The sequence below is a fragment of the Chelonia mydas genome, chromosome 7 (genome assembly GCF_015237465.2).
Source record: "Chelonia mydas isolate rCheMyd1 chromosome 7, rCheMyd1.pri.v2, whole genome shotgun sequence".
Lineage (NCBI taxonomy): Eukaryota > Metazoa > Chordata > Testudines > Cheloniidae > Chelonia > Chelonia mydas.
The window spans coordinates 35,268,176-35,287,211 of NC_057853.1; the positions used below are offsets into that span (position 1 = coordinate 35,268,176).

Sequence of the window (19,036 nt, forward strand, 5' to 3'; positions counted from 1 at the left end):
TCATGTAAAAAGGGTGCAAACAGGAAGAAAAGGAATGCTATTTCTGTTCTTGCTTTGGACTTGCTAGAGCCAGAACTCAATGTAGAACCAAATACGAGCAATCTGCCATGTTGGCATGACCACCAGGGAATCTTTTCATTTGGAGATGGGTTGTCCGGTCCATCCTCCTTTCAGGAAAATATGTAGTATGTCCACTAAGTCCAGACTGGCTCTAGTATTTCAAAATATGGGACCTCGACCAATTGCTTTGAGAGACTATTTCAGTCTTAGTCATGTCACTGTTAGGAAGCTGTTTCCAATATTTAATCTAAATCGTTACTTAATTTCATCCCATAAAGCCTAGTTACGTACTTGTACCAGGTTAAATAATAATTCTCCTTGCTTGGTATTTTCACCTTCTGGATATTTATTATATGTATATCATGTTGTCACAAACTGTGGGCATAGGGGAAGGAGCGGGTTGGAGCAAACAGCCAATCAGCAAAGAGGAGAGAATGCCTAGTGAAAACAGTAGCGAATGTAAGAATGTGTAAGATGTTTTTGTTGTTAAGGGGGCCACGTAGGATGAGTGACTCCTCCATATGACTAGCTGCTGAGGCTTCTGATGAAATGAATCAGCACTTAGTTGTGGTAGAGCCTCTTACCAAAGGGAATGATTTAAAGCTTTTTAATGCAAAAAGATATTGTCATTGTGAGAGTCCTGTACATGATATCACTTTAAAGGTGCACTTGGTAACCCAATATTTTTAAAAAGTGTTATTTCTTTTCAGGTTTCAGAGTGGCAGCCGTGTTAGTCTGTATCCGCAAAAAGAAAAGGAGTACTTGTGGCACCTTAGGGACTAATAAATTTATTTGAGCTGTAGCTCACGCTCAAATAAATTTGTTAGTCTCTAAGGTGCCACAAGTACTCCTTTTCTTTTTGTGGAAACCTCTTCAGTTGGCTTGGGAATTTTGTGTTGTTACTGTGTTCCTTCCTTACTTGTGTAACTAATTTCTGTCCCAAAGTTGCACCTTTTCCAAGCAAAGCTCCGTTTTTGTCTGCTTTCAGATGCCAGTTTATGTGATGGGCATCACCAGTAATCAGACCCCTTTCTCATTTGGCAATGCATTGCCAGGATTAACTTTTCACTGGTCTGTCACCAAGAGGGATATCCTGGACATCAAGACAAGACACAGTGAGGTAAATTCTACTCTGGGCCCCGAAATGGATAGGGGGGGGTGTGTGTGTGTGTGAGAGAGAGAGAGAGAGAGAGAGCGAGCATGCCCCTTTTTTTGTAATGCTTAAACTTCCCCAGGATGGGAATTGAGGAGATCCACTGCCTCCATTTGCTCAAGAGGAGGGTACCCACATCAGGGGCAAAGATGGAATTTCTTTCTTGTCAACTCCAAGTATTTCCTTGAACACAGTTAATGAATATTTCCTATTTCAGGCTTCTCTTCAGCTTCCAGCAAAATATAATTTTGCTATGGATGTTTATGGCAGAGCAAAGGGAAGAACAGGGCTGAAGGTCGTTGTGAAAGCCCTTGATCCTACTGCTGAACAGTTTCGCAGCCTGGAAGGAGAGCTGTCAGATGAAATCCAAATTCAGGTAAAATGTTATGGTTAGCTTGTCTCATTTTAAACAAGAAACTACGGTATTAATCAATATTACAGGTCTGAATTAAATACTTTAGAGCAAGGAATGCAGTTGTAAAGATGCAGTTCCAGTCTAAGCTGCCACTAGATATTGGTGCATAGGTGGCATCTCCCACTACTAAGAGAGGAGATACCCATCTATTAATTTGGTGTTAAGTGTTGAGCGTTCCTTCCCTGGTGGTGTCTGAATGTAATTTTGTTGAATTTTCTTTTTAGATGGGACAGTACTGGAAGTGCCTTTTGATTGGCTGTGGCATTAAGAAAAAGTAGCCTTTAACATGCTATGGCAAGTGGCTCTTTCAAACTACATGTCAGGGGCCCCAGTACGATATAGATTAATTTTGTGTCATGGTGGTGCACAATCACTGCAGGCCATATAATGGTTTCTTCAGGTCTTCAGTGCCATTTTACCAGTGTGGTCTGATCTCAGTAACATGGATTTAGAAGGGTTTTCTTGATAGTAACCTAGATCCATATCATGCCTACTAGATCCACTCCGAGAAAGAATTTCACCTTCACCACCCTGGGGTCCACAAATGTGGTATTTGGGGGACAAAATCCAGCTCTCAGGGGGCCAATGTGGGGAGAGTATCTCCACCCCCTGGATTTTACCACAGGTGGGAATGATCTGAGCAATATATATTATAAACAATGTGATGGAAATTTCAGTGTTGTCTTTTGAAACAGTGAGTAAGGTCACTGTTGCTGTGAGTCGAGAATAAATGTTGGGAGAATCCAGTGAAGAAATGTTAGAAAAGTATACCATTTTAGTCAAATGTCTAGGTTCACTGTGAAGAGAAGTGAGTATTCTTCAAGAAATGAGACACCAGCATTTACCCCCCTCCTCACAAGCTGTTACGTTGAAAAGCCAGCTGTGCCTGGCTTTTGACAAGAGAGACTAAATCTTCCCAAGTTCTAAAATGTAAACACCGCTGTTGCCTATTATTAAAAACCATATTTTAAAAGTTTCTCTAAAATTGCAGCCTTTGCATTTTCACCTTTGCTCCTAAGTGACAATACGTCAAATGTGCACAGTATGTTGTTACAGATAGTTATGAACAGCAACAATTTATGAATTTTTTTTTCTTTTCAGTTTATAGCAGGGAAACATTTCAACCATGTTTTTTGCAAACATGCATGTGAGCAACTTTGCCTTTCAAGTAGGCCCATTAAAGCCACATGATTAAAGTTATTCACATGCATAAGTGATTGCAGGATTCTGCCCTTATTACAGAAGTATGTTTTACATCATATTAAAGCACAAGGTGGTGCAAGATTTAACACAGTCTTCTTTATCTGCCAGTTACTATGCTTCTCATTCTTAAATCTTGGCATATATTGTGGAATGGTGTGTTAGCATTGTTTGTCTATGGGTTTCGTGGTTAATATGTCACCATAATCAAATTAAAAATCTCAAAGGTGGATGTAGAAAGCTATTAATATTTTAATACTGGCCTTTTTTTTTTTTAAAGGTCATTTGAGGTCTTGACTCTAGTGCAGTGTCAGACTTATTATTTAAGTGATGGTGTTGATAATAAGTTGGAAGCTTCATGAGTCAATTGTAGTTTCTTAGCTGGATTCTTGATACTCGTTAGCAGCACCCTGAAATTCAAATGGTGCATTTCAAGGTCTTTAAGTTGCAAACCAGTTGAATGTGGGGGGGGGGGGGGGAATTGTTCCCCTTTTTAAAATGAATGGCTATTCTGTACAGTGGTTTAAATTTTTATTCTTTAACGCCACACCTGGGTATAATGAACACTACAAAGTATCATTCAAAAATGAGCGTGTTGGCAACTTCCCTCTTTTGTGATTCTTTTTTTCCCCTTGCCTGTGTAAGGGCTAAATGCTGCTAACTTTAATCAAGCAGGAAGACCCAACCCTGTAACATGCCTCCCACTTCCTCAGAAATGCTGCGCACCCTCAGCTTCCATCACCTTTAATGAGAGCTGGGGACTCTCGGGAGGTGCTCAGGGTCATGTGGCTGCAAGTACTACTGATTAGGATGCATGTCCTGCTCTGTTCTGTAAATACATTCACCTTTTTGTCCTATGATAAAAGTTTGAGGCTCACTGTCCCTTGCATAATACCAGCAGTTTTCACACACTGTGATCCGTGGACCCTATAGAATTTGTTGGTGGTCTCCAGAGAGCTGGCTGGTGACTTGCTGCTGGCTCCTTCTCCTTGTTCCTGCGACTAAATCATGTGAAAAGACCATTAAAAATGCAGCAGAGACATATCATTTCTAAGGGAGCAGTCACTGTAGTTGCCCCAGAGATGATGTGCAATCACTAATGAGAGGGGAGTGGCCCATGTGAGTTTGGATGCAAGGAGGAAGGTATCCATGACACAACCTCATTATCAAAATGTGGCCCACACTATGAAAGAGCTTGTAAATCTCTGTATAATATAATAGTCTGCAGTCTGAAAATGCTGCATCTTTTGAAAAACCATCTCCATTTACAAAGAAATTGTCATGTATGAACTGCGTTGTGCATGTTGAGAAATTGGAGGCCCACTCCTGTGGTGTTTCATGGGGCAAAACTCACCCTGATATTAATAGTAGTTTCGTCCAGCCCTTCTTTCCACCATCCAAAAATAGTGTGGGGGAGCACATGTGTGTATAATTAAGGCTGCAAGTGCATCACGGAGGTCATGGATTCTGTGACTTTCCATGACTTCTCCAGCAGTTGGTGCTGACCCAGGGGCTGCCCAAGCCTGGCAGTCCCTTGGGCAGCAGCAGTTTGGGGGGGGCCGCTCAGGACTAAGGGCAGAAGTTTGGAGGGCGTGGGGGGGTGCTTACCTGGGTGGGGGGCCCCCCGTAGCCCATGAGGGGCAGTGGGGTCTCTGCACTGCTCATGCCCGCAGGCCCTGACCCCACAGCTCCCATTGGCTCTGGTTCTGGGCCAACGGCAGCTGCGGCAGCCAGTGCTTGTGGCAGGAGCAGCGAGTGGAGGAGCTCCTGTCTCCAGTGCCTAAGAGCTGCAGGGACAGAGCCGGTAGGAAGCCCCACCAAGCCCCCTCCCCCAGTAACAGTAGGGATCCTGGGTCGCCTCTAAACCGCTTCCGTCCCCCGAGCACTCCGACCCCCCTGCCCAGGTTTTAGTCACAGTGGGTATTTTTAGTAAAAGTCATGGACGGGTCACAGGCCCATGAACTTTTGCTTACGGCCTGTGACCTGTCCATGACTTTTACTAAAAATACCCGTGACTAAAACATAGCCTTATGTATAATATACATGTACATGTGTGCATATATGTGTATACAATAAACTTATGAATGAATTGCTCCACATCTACAGACTCTCTAGCATGACATCATTTCCTTGTACTGAGAAACAATTGGGAAATACAACATATATGCTTATAGAAGTGCTTTTTTTTTTTTTTACAGGAATAACGGGGACAAAATATACTATGTAGGATAAGCGAGAACCTCCATATGTGATCTTTAATCTCATATTTCTCTGATTTTTCCACTACTTCATATAATAGAAATATTTAAAAGCTGCTTTAAATTTTAATTTTTCAAAAGATTTTTAACACCTTATTGCAAATTCCTTCTAATGAATTCAATCTAAAACACAAAGCTGGGGAAAACACAGGCAGACAATGCTCTGTCCCGAGATCTAATCTATCCACAATAAATTGAGAAGCCATACTTTTTCTCATCATCTACATAAATACAAATCTCCCACTTCAGAGAGAAACAAGGAGCTTATGTATTAAATAGGTGATTTTTATTTTCATTGCAGTTTGTTCTGTTTGCCTTGCTAATATTTTTTTTCTTCAACTGTACATCTTTTCAGTATGCCGTACATAGAATCATAGAAGTCGTAGAAATGTAGGACTGGAAGGTACCTTGAGAGATCATTTAGTTCAGCCTCCCATGCTAGGAAGGATGAAGTAAAGCTAGACCATCCCTGACAGGTGTTTGTTCAAACTGTTCTTGAAAACCTCCAGTGATGGGAATTTCACAACCTTCCTTGGAAGTCTATTCCAGAAATCAACTATCCTTATCATTAGAAAGTTTTTCCTAATATCTAACCTAAATCGCCGTTACTGCAGAATAAGCCAGTTATTTCTTGTCCTATGTTTGATGACATGGAGAACAGTTGACCACAGTCCTCTTTGTAACAGACCGTAACATGCATGAGGACTATTATCAGGTCCCCCAGGTCTTCTTTTCTCGAGACCAAACATGCCCAGGTTTTTTTTAAACATTTCCTCATAAGTCACATTTTCTAAACCTTTTATCACTTTTGTTGCTCTCATCTGGACTGTCTCACATTTATTCACATCATTCCTAAACTAGTGCACAATTTGTTAATCCTGTATATTAAAATATAGTTAAGGTTTTATCACTACGAAGCTCTTTTTCTTATGTCCCTATTTTGTGTTCCTTTTCTTAATTTTGTTTTGGAAAAGGAAGAAAAAATAGAAGTAAATGTTCCTCAGTAGCTAGCTGATCGTAGAAATAAACAAGGCTAGTTTTTATTTTCCAGGTATTTGATAAACTACTTCTAGTTACTCCACAAGTGGATGCAGAGCAGATCTTAATGTCACCTAACTCATTTATTAAACTTCAAACAAACAGGTAAGTGGTAATTTTTTACAGTGTGTCAGCAATTTATTGAAGCTATAAAGTATAATTCTAGATGTTTAAAATAACTTTTTTGGGGCTGTTTCGTTTAAGGATGTACAGGGAGATTTTTTTTTTTTTTTTTTTAATTTGAAGGATTTATCTGATGATTAGTAGCCCTTTATCTCTACATTCGTTTTCTATCAAATCTTGTACTGGTCTTTCCTTGGTTAGAAAGCAATACCTACACAGTCATATAAGTATAAGAACTTTTAGGTCTTGGTTTTAAGAGGTGCTGGGAATCTGTAGCTGACTTTAACTTGCGTTGTGGGTACTCAGCACTTCTGAAAACCAGCTCCTTGATGTTTTTCTGACTGAGCGGCTGGGACTAGATTGTGAGAGCAGAAAGTGTTTTATCTAAAGACCACAACTTAAATCCACTGATAGTTGGTAACATGTTACATTTTTGTTTACTAAACTTTCACATCACCATGGTAAAATCTGCATTTTGTTTCTTAAAAATAATAAATACTGATTTTTGTCTCTTGAGATTCTTTACATGTCACGGTTACGTAAAATGATTGTATTTTGAGAAGTAGCAGTGTAAAAAAATGGCATGTCATTCCAGATATATTATTTCTTAATGATTTCCAGCTCTAGTTTGTACAGTTTACAACTAAGAAAAGACTATTTTTTTGGCCCAGCCAGACTTGTTCTGCAAGTCTGGCTCATGTATTATCACTAGTAACTCTGGTCTTGGTTACACGTCTGTAACTCTGTCTTCAATAGGATTACAGAGGTGTAACTGGGAGGTTGGGGGCAGCAGGACAGGATTTTGCCCTTCATTTGGAACTTAGTTAACATCTCTCATGATGGCTTGTGAGTCCGAAAAGAAACCTGCTTTCATTCCCAATTGCTAACACTGGTGATACAGAGCTATAGGGATTGAAAAAAGCAGAAATGTTTTTCCTACCAAAGTCAGGAAACAGATCTGCTGAGTAAGGAGGTGCCATTTTTTATATTGTCACTTTTCAAAGAAATGTTCTTTAAACTTTTTTCAGGCTTGATATAGTTTGTCTTAGCGTCTGAAAATTTCAAGCCCAGTGCTAGAAAGGGACAGCTACTTTCCACAGGGGATTTACCCAGGGGGTCAGGACAGATGGTGTTTGCACCACTGCTTTCTCCAGGGGAGGAAAGCTTTAAAGTTTGACCAGGCTGCATCATCCTTTGGCTGCCTGAGGCATGATGCACTGAATTCATTCATGTGTCTTAACAGTGAATACATTAATTAATCAAAACCCAGTCCTGGTGCTGTAAACACCATGCAATAAAGGATCTCCTCCCCCCAGCAGAGTTAACAAGTTACATTCATACATGAACAATCCCATGAGTTTAATTGTAATCCTTGTTCTCCTTCCCCCAACTTCCCTCCATTACTCTCATATTATCAGCTGTGGTGTTATTTCTAACATCTAGTGTATTCTTTCTAAACCTCATATCCTTGCTCATACTGAATAGTACCTTACTCAACACATAGCACTGTTCGAGATGATGAAACTCCTCATGATGTAAAGTGAGTAAGAGTATCAGAATCTGCCATTTAGCCTATAAGTTATCAGGGACAAGAACCGTGTGTCTTGTTCTCTAAATGGCCTAGCACACTTGGTATGGTCAATAAATTAAAATAATCCTTATGGCTCCCTGTCCTCTCCTCTTAAGGCTTTTTGTGGTTGCTCTGAGCAGCTGAAGGCCCAACCAATGAAGAATAATTTGCATACTCCTTTTCATTGCACACCTCCCGCAATGGTCAGACCATTTCCACTATCCGGTATTCTGCACCCTGGGATATTCCTGTCACAGTTCAGGGCAACTGCACATGTGTTCTCCCCTCATGGTCCCCCAAAGGAATCTTCTCTAGGCTTCTGCCTCCTCGGCCTTCATCTCTTTTGGGTAGAGACCCGTAACTCTCTCCCTCCTGACTGGCAGTTTTCCAGACTCCACTGTTCCTTCTTTACACAGGGATATTCCCAGCAAGCGAAACTGCCTAACCAGGCCAGTGTCTGTGCTTGGCTTTCTCGCCAAAGGCTATGAACAGCATAATTGACCGCAGTTACATGTTACCACACAGCTCTTTGTAAGCAAGCACATTTATTCTTGAGGTGAAAGCATTGCAGAGTAGACATATAAAAACAATAAAAGAATCAACACAGATGCTAAAAGCTTACCACAGGCCATCCATCAGTCTTAGGGGGCCATACTAGATCAAGTCTTTCCAACTCTTCTGCAAGTATCGAGGCCCCCTTTGGACAGAAAGTTCTGACTGTTGACTGGATCAGAAAGAAGGCCTTGAGTCAGTTTAAACTCAGGCTATTTATCCAAAAGTCCTTTCTTTTGTCTGTTGGCCTCAGGAGAATCCAGTTTAAACTAGTATATGTAAGCCTCTCTGGAAAGTGATACCTTGGGGGGCGGAGGAGAGATAAAACAACCAGGCTGATTCCCCTTAATCACCACTCACAGTTTCGGTTCCTAGAGGAGCTATGGTCATCCTTCTGCATGAAGAAAAACATAATCATACATAAACCATTCATTTAAAACAATGGACCCTAAAGATGCTCTGTGGGGTTGCAATATCTGTCACATCTCCCCCAGAGAGGTTACATACAATCCCAGCCCACAATAACACATAAACTAAGGCCTTTCAAGGAGAGTGCAGGAAGTTGCCATATCTGTCACAGTTCCACCAGAAACAGTTTATCCCGTGGTGTAATCAAGCCTGGCACCTTCACTATTTGACCAGCCAGTAAGGACCATCAGGATACAGTTTTCATGTTGGGTTCCACAGAAGGAAAATGCTGTATTCTCAGCTGAATGGAAAAATGCATTGGGGGCAGGGGGAGAGAAGAGAAGGTTGTTTATATGTACTGTATAACATTTGTAAGTGGTTCTTAAAAATATCCAATGAGTCAGAATGCCTGCTAATTGGAGTTTATACGTTTGCTCACTTTACTTATTAATATGCTAATACCATGGAGTGTTTTATTCTAAAAATTAACCTTGTGTACAATTAATTTTCAGGAAACTGATGAGAACTACTTAGTCATGTCCCTGTCTTTATCTTTAATACCAGTGTTGACCCTGGTAGACTAATCTGCTACTGAATACTGTTGACAGAAAATGTCTGTGAAAGCCCATGCTGTAACCTTATACATTAATATTCTGAATCGAGTTCACGTCAGTGAACGATGACACTGTAAGGTAATGGACAGCAAGTGGATTTTAATATATGCCCAAGCATAGATAAGACTTTTTCCAGGAAGGCTTGAATCAGGATCTGAACACTTGATTCTTAGATTAGATTACAGTGCTCTGTGGCTTTATAGCAAAAACACGGTAAACACACACATCAGATAGCACTAGTTTACGCTTGGTTTAAATAAATCTGGTTGTAAATGTAGATTTTTTTTTTTTAAAGCTTTCTGTTTTTGCTTTATCAAGGGACAGAGTAGCTTCCCTGAGTTACCGTGTCCTGGATGGTCCCAGTAAAGTTCCTGTTGTACAGATTGATGAGCGAGGCTTTCTGAACTCGGGGTCCTTGATAGGATCATCAACAATCGAAATAATTTCCCAAGAGCCATTTGGAATCAACCAGACCATTGTAGTTGCCATTAAGGTAGTATTTTTCCTTTTATCTTCACTAGTGTCAGAACACAATTAAGGCTAATGCAGTTTCGTCCGTTAAAAACATACGCTGCTATGACACCAATTGGGTAAAGTTAATTTCACTTTTAAATTCTGTAAAGTGTAAAATGCACCGATTAATGGTCAGTTCAGTGTTGTTTTTATCGAGATGTTGGAGTACCAGTTTGGTGGTGGTGATAATGAAGTTTTAAAATGTGCATCTCCTCACATTGGAGAATTCTCAACCGTAGCACAGTCCACCAAAAAATGTGCCTGTGGGTTGCATGTGCACTTGTAAGCTAGAAAAATGTGCTAAAAAAAATCTCTTCAGAAGTGTTTTCTTTTAGAAGTGTTTGATACTCTGTAGCTACTGACATCTATCATAGGCGGCTCATTTCTCAAGGAGGGGAAAGGGATAAAGCCAGCCAGAGTGATGAATACAGTGTCAGCTGCAAGGTGACTAACAGTGGTGCTTGAATTTTCAGCATGTCTGTGTTGTGCAGAAATACCATTTTCTTTCTTCAGCTTCCAAGTACTGTAGCTCTTAACAGACTCTGTCTGCAGGAAATCAAAACAGGAGAGTGACTACCCTCAGGTTCAGATTTAGCTGCTCTCCAATGTCCTTAGTAAGCTGGGCAAGAAGCATGTCCAGTGCTGGCGCATGTTGCTTATAGTGCTAAAGTTCTCTGAAGTGCCTTCGCTTCAGAGAAGGCACAAAAGTTACAGTAGGAACCAGCAGCGAAGGGATTAAATTGTCAGCCTGACTAATGCTCTTTCATATGATTACCATTATTAAATTGCATGGACTTCTGCTTGGGTATAATCATGCATGTATCTGTTTCAGCACTTTGGGCACTGATGGCTCTCATGTCTGTCCTGCACTTGTCTTAACCAAAGTAATATGGAAGAGTATGAGTACTTTCCACAGCCCTCAGGCCAGAGCTTGCTTGCTTCCCCCTCCCTAATACTTAGCCTAGACTCTGCTGGGTCCTGATCCGGTGCTTGTTATAGCCACGGAAAAGACTCCTATTGATTTTCTTGGGAGCTGGATCAGATACCCTGGCCAGCACGTTGGGGTTGTGGAGCCGTGCTCTCTCCATTCACTCATTCATTCTGTCTGTTCATGGAGCCAGCAAACTGCAGGATTGAGGATTTAAGACTGTAAACTCTTTGGGGTGGGGGCTGTCTTTTTATTTCACATCCATACAGCTTCTGCCGTGACCTGTCTACCCATCTTAGGTACTTATCTGGCCCTGTTGCCATCTGAATTCCTCATATCTTGAGTATCTTTATCCTCACAATGTCTCTATGAGGTAGAAAAGTTATATTAGCCCCATTTTACAAATGGGGATTTGAAGCACCGAGAAACCAGGTGACTTGTCCAAGGTCACACAGGGAGGCAGAGCAGGAAATGAACCCAGGTCTCCTGAGTCACAGTAGGCTAGTCCTCTAAATACTGGACCTTCCTTCCTGTATCTATCTGTATATACCAATGTGAGTATTTTGGCAGTCTTTGCTCTGGAGAGGCTGTATTCCTGAAACAGCAGGTGGCAACAAAAGTAAGGAGCGATACACCAGAGTTTTGTGGGGAGGTAAGCTCAGCACTTGCTCACATGCCGTCTGGCTCTAATCAACCCAAACATCAAAACATTAATGCTAGAAATATTCAGAAAGCTGAGATGTTCTTAAAAAATAAATAACTGCTTTCATCAATATTAGATCTAGCAGTTGTCTCTACAGACCCTGTTTTGAGACTGTTAAGTAAAACAGGCTTGAAAGTCTGTCATGGAAAATGGCATTTTTGTTATCTTGTTACATCAGTTAGTTGGGCAGATGGCCATATGCACTGATATTTTAGCTTATTACATCAGCTAGTGGAGCAGACAGCTGTACATACTGATATTTTAGCCACAGTTTTCAGACTCACCAAAGATGCAGTTTCCTTGAGGCCAAAGCTGTCCTTTCCTTTTCAAGTTTTGACACGTACATTTTGAGATAAAATGTAAAACTCTGTTATCTGAGCCTCTTAGCTCAGAAGAAAGGTATGCTTGAGGGGGGCATTTAAAGTACTGTTCTTTATACAGTTGAAGGTTGTTTTTTTTTTTTTTTTTCCTTCCTTTATCCTTCCATTATTTACTGGTATTTTCCAAAAGCTATATCAGACGAAACACACGTCCCTTTACTTTTGATAGCTAGCCTAGATAAGTCAAGCAGGTTTTCCTTTTATTAATTAATAATGGAAATACATTTCCACAACAAAACATTTGTGAATTCATCATTGTAAGAACGATTCCCTACAGGTAAGTGTTGCTGCAAAAATTGTCTTTATTTTTGCACAAATGCTTATTTCTTTAAACAGCTTGTAGAATAGGAGCAGGGATTGCAAACCCATTCTGATTTTCTGGGGCAGCTTCCTGACCAATCTGTGCTTAACAGACGCAAGGTGGGCCCAATTAATCAAGCCATAGGAGAGTTTATTTGAGAGTGGCCTGACCCTTCTGCAGCATTAGAAGTGGGCACTCCCTTTGAACGTCCTGGCTGAGATGCTGTGCTGTGCCTCTTAGAGATGCAATACCGAACTCGCAGCCCTGTGGAAGTTATAGCTAAAGTGGCTTTAAGCCAGCTTTGTGCCCTCCCAGTCCTGGGCAACTCCTGCAGCACCAACATAATAGAGATAGCCCAGGGGGAGCTGTCTGAATTGCAGCAGCTTCTCCCTGGCTGCCCATAATCTCCACAGTGCTGGAGCCACACCTCTCTGTAGTAGGTCTTGAGAGGTGGACATTGGAGGGCGGCCTTACAGCTGTCTTCCACTCTTCCTGCACTGGGGGAAATCTTCCCCCTGCCAGATCTTGGGCTTTTAGAGTCCGTTTATGCTACTCCAGCCCTTTACCTGGTGTAGAGGGACTGGAGCAGATGTTAGAATCTCATCCTTAATATGTACCTCATGCACCACTCACCCAGGGGTTGATATTTGGTGATGTATAATCTTTGTATATCCACCTTTGCTGGGGAGAAGCCTGCAGGTTATTAGTTGAGTTGTGTATCTGTTGAATTTTCTGGTTTTGTTTTACAGGATAACCACATCATCTCTGTAATTTTGTGCATTTGTTATATGTCATTATTGCTTCTCAGCTCCCGGTGCTATACGAGCATGAGATACTTTGCAAGGACTTTATGAAACATAATATGCCCTGTGTGAAATGTAAAGCTCCATCTCTCAATGCTGTTGTAATGTCCAGACTAAAAATATGTGTGGTTCATAAAGAACTCTACATGTATCTGTGTCTGAAAATTATTTAAATGGCTTTATTTAATAGGCACCCCACGGTCAAGGGAAAAAAGCACTTTACAGAATGTCGTCTTTTATTAATGTCATACAGGTGTCTCCTGTTTCCTACCTGAGAATCTCCATTAGTCCTGTTCTGCACACTCAGAACAAAGAGGCTCTGTTGGCTCTACCATTGGGTGTGACATTAACCTTCACAGTCCATTTCCATGATAACTCTGGAGATACCTTCCATTCGCACAATTCTGTGCTCAACCTTGCAACCAACAGGTAAGTGTCTACATCAGAGTGTTAATTATAGGGGCACCTAAGAAATGTAAAAGACATTGTATTACCAGTCATGGTAACTGCCCCAGCAAAAGAAAGGGGATAAAGCTATGTCAGCAAGAGTGTGACTGTACTTCTGGTGGCAGATTGGGATCGCAGGCTTGGGATCGTTGATTGACTCCTGAAAAGTATACAGCCTTCAGAGATGCCAGAGAGAAGGGCACCAGTTTGTCACCAGTATTGACCTGACAAAATGAAGTCATGCTTAGGCAGAGGGTCAGTGGGAACAGGGGGTGTATGCGTGTTTATACTTCCAATGATTCTGAACCATTAAGTTGTACACATTGTTGGCCTATGTAACAAGTTGATTTTATTAGTGTTGGCCTTACCCTTCGTCTCCTTTCTCCCTCCCGCCTGCCGTTTGTCACACTCATTGCAGCTTGTCTTAAACTTAGGGAATTTGGAGTGAGGACTGTGTCTTTAGCACAATAGGGATGCGATCCTGACTGGGGCTTTTGGGCACTACCAGGATATAATAAAAAATCATATTTGGTCAGTGGGATGTTCGTCAAATTCCCCAGCAATTACTGCACAAAGTTTGTCTTCCACAGAATTCCTTGTGTAAATACTTGGGTGAGAGTCATGAGGAAAAGAGAGATATATGGGTTTTTTTAAGCAATCTTGTCTTTCCCCCACTCATATAGATATATCTTTGTATTAGTAGTGTCAGGAGTGTGCAACGTTGATGAGCGTGCATATCTCAGTAGCAGTTTGAAGACACTGACCTAGTAGAGTTAAGAAATTATGGCTGACCAGCTGCAATTAGTGTTAGACCCATTCATAGAGTTTTCATTGTATTGCTTCTTTTTTCTGTGAAAAAGTGAAAGAAGAGACTTGCCTCTCTTTAAGAGCTTCTTGAAATGCTAGAAAATGATATATTAGGTCATAAGGACCTCATGATTTCCTCTTCTAGACTCACAGACTCATAGACTTTAAGGTCAGAAGGGACCATCGTGATCATCTAGTCTGACCTTCTGCACATTGCAGGCCACAGAACCTCACCCATTCCTGAAATAGACCTCTAACCTCTGGCTGCATTACTGAAGTCCTCAAGTCATGGTTTAAAGACTGCAAGCTACAGAAAATTCACCATTTACGCTAGTTTAAACCTGCAGGTGACCCGTGATCCATGCTACAGAGTGCAGTGGTTAGGATTCAGATTTTCTTGAACGACAACTAAATACATCAGTTGTATATTTTGCTCCTTTTAGTTAATCTCAGTTAATTAATAACCATCCCAAAAAAGGAGTCAGGCAAAGTAAGATTTTTTTTTAAAAAAAAATGGAATAAATACCTATCAGCTAGGAGGAGAGTAAAGGGAATAGCAGAATTTTCTGAAGTCCAAAGCCATTTTTTTTCCTTTTATTTACAGAGATGACTTTGTGCAGATTGGGAAAGGAACCATGAACAATACATTTGTAATTCGAACTGTAAATGTAGGCTTGACCTTGCTTATGGTTTGGGATACAGAGCACAGTGGAATTGCAGATTATGTCCCCCTTCCTGTGCAACATGCCATTTTCCCTGAGCTCAGAGACATGGTAGTAGGTGATGTCATCTGTTTTAGTACTACACTGATGAATCAAGAAGGTAAGAAACACTAGCTGTTTAAATGCATTTCAATGTTGGCTCTGAATTACCATGGAAACTTTGTAGTGCTATGCATTGTGACAGTCTAGGGAAACCAAATACATTATTTATGATGATGATCAGAATCAGATGACACACGCTGTTCTTTTTAACACCACAAATAAGTTTGATAAACTGTAGCTTTCGAAAAATTCACTTGTGTTGAGGTCTTGGGCATCAAACATCTGTAGTTTCCAATTCAATTGTTCTTAAAATATAAAACATTCTGGAAAAGACTTAGTACATTTTTTTTAACAGGGATAATAATACAAAGACACAGTCTTGAGGCCTTTACTCAATCCTCTGATTAGTTCTTTGGCCTTAATGCGATTTTTGCAACAGTGGAACTTCTGCTGGTGTAACTGAGAGCAGAATGTGGCTCTGAGACAAGGACCTCAGAATCTAGCCCCCGCACATCGGATAGCATAGCTAATAATATGCACACACAGACACAGAGTGGTGGGAATTGGTGTATGTAATAGTGGGTACCTATAGATACACACTCCAGTTTCCAAACAAACATGGCTAGCATATTGCAACCCTGTTAAGCAGTTTAATTTACAAATAGTCTTTTCTCATAGGCTTGTCAGGAATCTGGAGCTCTTCACTGAGCAGTGTTCTTCAGGTTGACCCAAGGACTGGTGTAGCTGTGGCAAGGGATTCAGGAGTTGTCACTGTTTATTATGAGATTCCTGGACTACTTAAAACATACAGGGAGGTGAGAGACTTTTAACTTCCACTAGGTCTGTTGAGGTTTGTTTGCTGTCTGTTAGGAACATATTTCTACCTACGGTCATTTTTTTTTTTTTTTTTTAGCAACAAAATTTTAAGCTTCTGTTATTGTCACTTATTTAATTTTTTTTTCTTGGAAATGTATAAATAGGTTCCTATATCTGTACTGTTCATCTTGAGCAGAAGATGAATTGATGGGGAAAATATTTGGTGTACTTCCAAAGCCATCATAGTTATAGTGTGTGTTAAAGAAGGCAATTTAACGTAATAGTTTGTATTTTGAGCCTGTACTATTTTTATATGGCACACTCCATTTCTTTGCTTGGCTAAGTTGGTTCCAGATGCTAAACAACTTTTGATGAAGGCAAGTTTCACTGTTTGAATGAGATACCCAACCAGAATTTTTTTAATGTGGTACCATATGTACTGTACATCGGCCAGTCAGTATTACTGAATTTAAAGGGAGTTGCATTTATTTGATCTTCAGTGAAATAGTTCTGTCTACACTGAATACACTATATCAGCAGACATAAGAGCACCAGACATTATTTTTAATTAAATTAAATACAGCTTTTTTGTGCCTGTTAAGCAGACTGATTTATGAGGGATTAATAGAAATAGTAAAATGTTTTTCTAACTTAAGCTGCCTAAAAAAGCAACTTCTAAAATTAGAGAAATGCAGCATTTTTTAAATAATAATAAAAAAAAGTGCATTGTGTGTGAGGTAGAGAGAGAGGAGAATCAGTTTTTGACTTACTAAAATCCATTCCTGCCTTAATTTGTTTTCATTTAACAGCCTTCTGTAATAGGGTTCTTTGTTGACTTTTTTTTAGGTATCCATCAGTATTCCTCAAAGGACTATAGCGATGCATGTAACGGGAGTGAAAACAAACTTACAAGGAGTTGCAGCTTCAAAAGTTATAGTTGCAACTGGGGATAGAAGCAAAAATTTGAAAGGTAGTATGCTGAATCTTCTACTTGCCTGTTCATTACTTAATCACACATGCATGACCTCCTCTAGCATCTAGGACTGTAGCAAGAAAGGATCCTGCACTAGTGCTTCTCCATTGCCTCGCAAGCTATGTGGCAGTTGTCATGGTCATGTTGCGAGTTTGTAGGGTCTTACTGGCTTTTTCCTTTCCCTGCTAAAATCTCAGAGTGAGAAGACCATGGGCATGCTCCTGAGTCATCACGCACAATGTTGGGGAAATGGACAGCCAGTGAGAGCTTTTGGGCAGCTGGGCTAGAACCAGGACCAGGAGGGAGGGGAGAAAAAACCCAACCTTTCCTTCCCAGTAGCCATGAAAGATGGGGAGGCAAGAGCTGAGACTCCCTGTCATTCTCAGCAGCTGTGCTATGCAAGTGAGATGTTCACAACACTGTGTGGTGATTTGAGCCAGGAGGTTGCACAGTGTGAAGATACTGAATTGCAGTGAGGCATCATCATATAGTGATATGCCATTGTGATGCCACATACTATCAGGAATTCACAATGTGATTCTTTTGTGGCCAAGGAGCTGTCCAGCTGTTAATATGGGAGTTCTGCTGTCCTATGCTGTGAGCTCTTCATAATCATCGTAAAGCCTACGGGTCTGACTATACTAAAAAAAAAAACCCCAAACCCTATGGCAATGAGTCTCAGAGTCCTTGCTGGGTTTCAGAGCCCAAAGAATGTGTACGTGGCTTTTTAGCTCTGTTGCACAAGCCCCGCCTGAAACTCACTGCTGTGGCAATTTTTCTCCATGTAGATGTACTCTTAGTGCTATGAGCCACAATACTGTCACAACCACAAGGAATTCAGAACAAGGTTCTGACATGTTAAATTGGAAAAAGAGATGAACATATTTTTGAACTAATATAAGAATCTCTAAAACACTTTCATACAAATGACTGATTTGTAATACATGTGCAGGAATCATTCTGCATTTTTTGAGGGTGGTGGAGGAGTTTGAACCATTGTTTAAGTATGGGTTTTAAAATATTTTCAGTTAACAAACTCAAAATAGCTCAGTGAATTTTCATCAACTTTCCCAAGAGAGTTAACCTTTGGGTTTCCAAAAAGGAAAAAAGTTGAGAAAGTTGATCAGTAGAGCTGATTTAAAAAATGTTCACATTTTGGGGATAAAAATAGGGAGAATTTCAACAGTTCTAGCAAAAATAATAATCCCCTACTTTTCAACTAGCTGTTAGAGAGCTGTTTAAAATTTTGAATTTCCAAATTAAATAAATGGGAGAGGTTTCAGAAATAAAACTAGTGTAATTTTCCCCTTTCTCGCAACAAATGACGGAAAAAAGCTGTACATGGAAAGTGTATTTGAACCTGACTGTCATATTGTCATAGGCCATTAAAATATAGTCTGCTTGTGTTTAGTGCTCATGACCCGCACTAGAGTCAGGGCCCTGCAGGCTAACTCCCTCTTTCTGCAGGATAGGTACAGCACAGGCAGAGTCTATTCAAGCCTTCCACACGTTATCTCAACCTTGTGTGGGAGGAGCCACTGCCAGAGTGAGAGAACAGATTAGTCTCCAGGCCTGTTCAGTTCTTGATATCTCTCCTGAGATTGCCAGCAAGAGCATCATTTTGTAACAACAGTTTTTGTGATCTAGACACTTTTCTGCTAGCACATGGAATGATGCTATCACTTAACTCACACAGGCCATGTCAGAGGCCTTTCAGGCAGTGCTGACAGACTGGATTTCAATGGGAAACCTAGTGAAGAAAGGCTTTGTATCTAATTACCGGTTCCCTGAGCCATCCAATTCACAATTTTTACCTTATGAAAGCAAAACAAATTTTAAAATCACTCAGGTTTCTTCTACTTAAATACTGAAGGTTGCGGCTTCTTGTCAGATGCAGAGAGAGAGAATATTTTAGGATACTTGGGACAGATTTTTAAGTGAGTACCAATTTTGGCTCAAAAACCCAATTTTCAGCTTTAATGGGAATGTTGTCATTTGAAAATTTGTCCTTCTGTATTTAAACAGAGAAAACAGAAATGCTTGTGAAGTTTGTTTTGTCTTGATAAAGGTAAAGTCTGACCCAAACCATCATTTTTCTGCAGTGTTTGTTTACAGAAGTTCCAAGCTTGAAATACGTTTTTTTAATTGGGCTTTTGTTTTTCATGCAATGGACATGGAGTAGTATGGAACCTCTGCTAACACTTCTGTAT

General features: G+C 40.5%; 1 protein-coding gene across 3 annotated transcripts in view; it reads left to right on the forward strand.

Annotated features, from left to right (window-relative positions):
* The window catches only part of NUP210 (nucleoporin 210), a 117,693-nt gene that overhangs the window by 86,642 nt on the left and 12,015 nt on the right, over window positions 1-19,036 (forward strand). For all 3 annotated transcript variants that reach the window (XM_043551061.1, XM_037904076.2, XM_043551060.1), the window contains exons 27-34: window positions 1,049-1,180; window positions 1,431-1,589; window positions 6,138-6,229; window positions 9,710-9,884; window positions 13,273-13,448; window positions 14,878-15,095; window positions 15,716-15,852; window positions 16,700-16,823. In XM_043551061.1, the coding sequence (XP_043406996.1) occupies window positions 1,049-1,180; window positions 1,431-1,589; window positions 6,138-6,229; window positions 9,710-9,884; window positions 13,273-13,448; window positions 14,878-15,095; window positions 15,716-15,852; window positions 16,700-16,823 (1,213 nt within the window). The remainder of the gene's footprint in view (window positions 1-1,048; window positions 1,181-1,430; window positions 1,590-6,137; window positions 6,230-9,709; window positions 9,885-13,272; window positions 13,449-14,877; window positions 15,096-15,715; window positions 15,853-16,699; window positions 16,824-19,036) is intronic.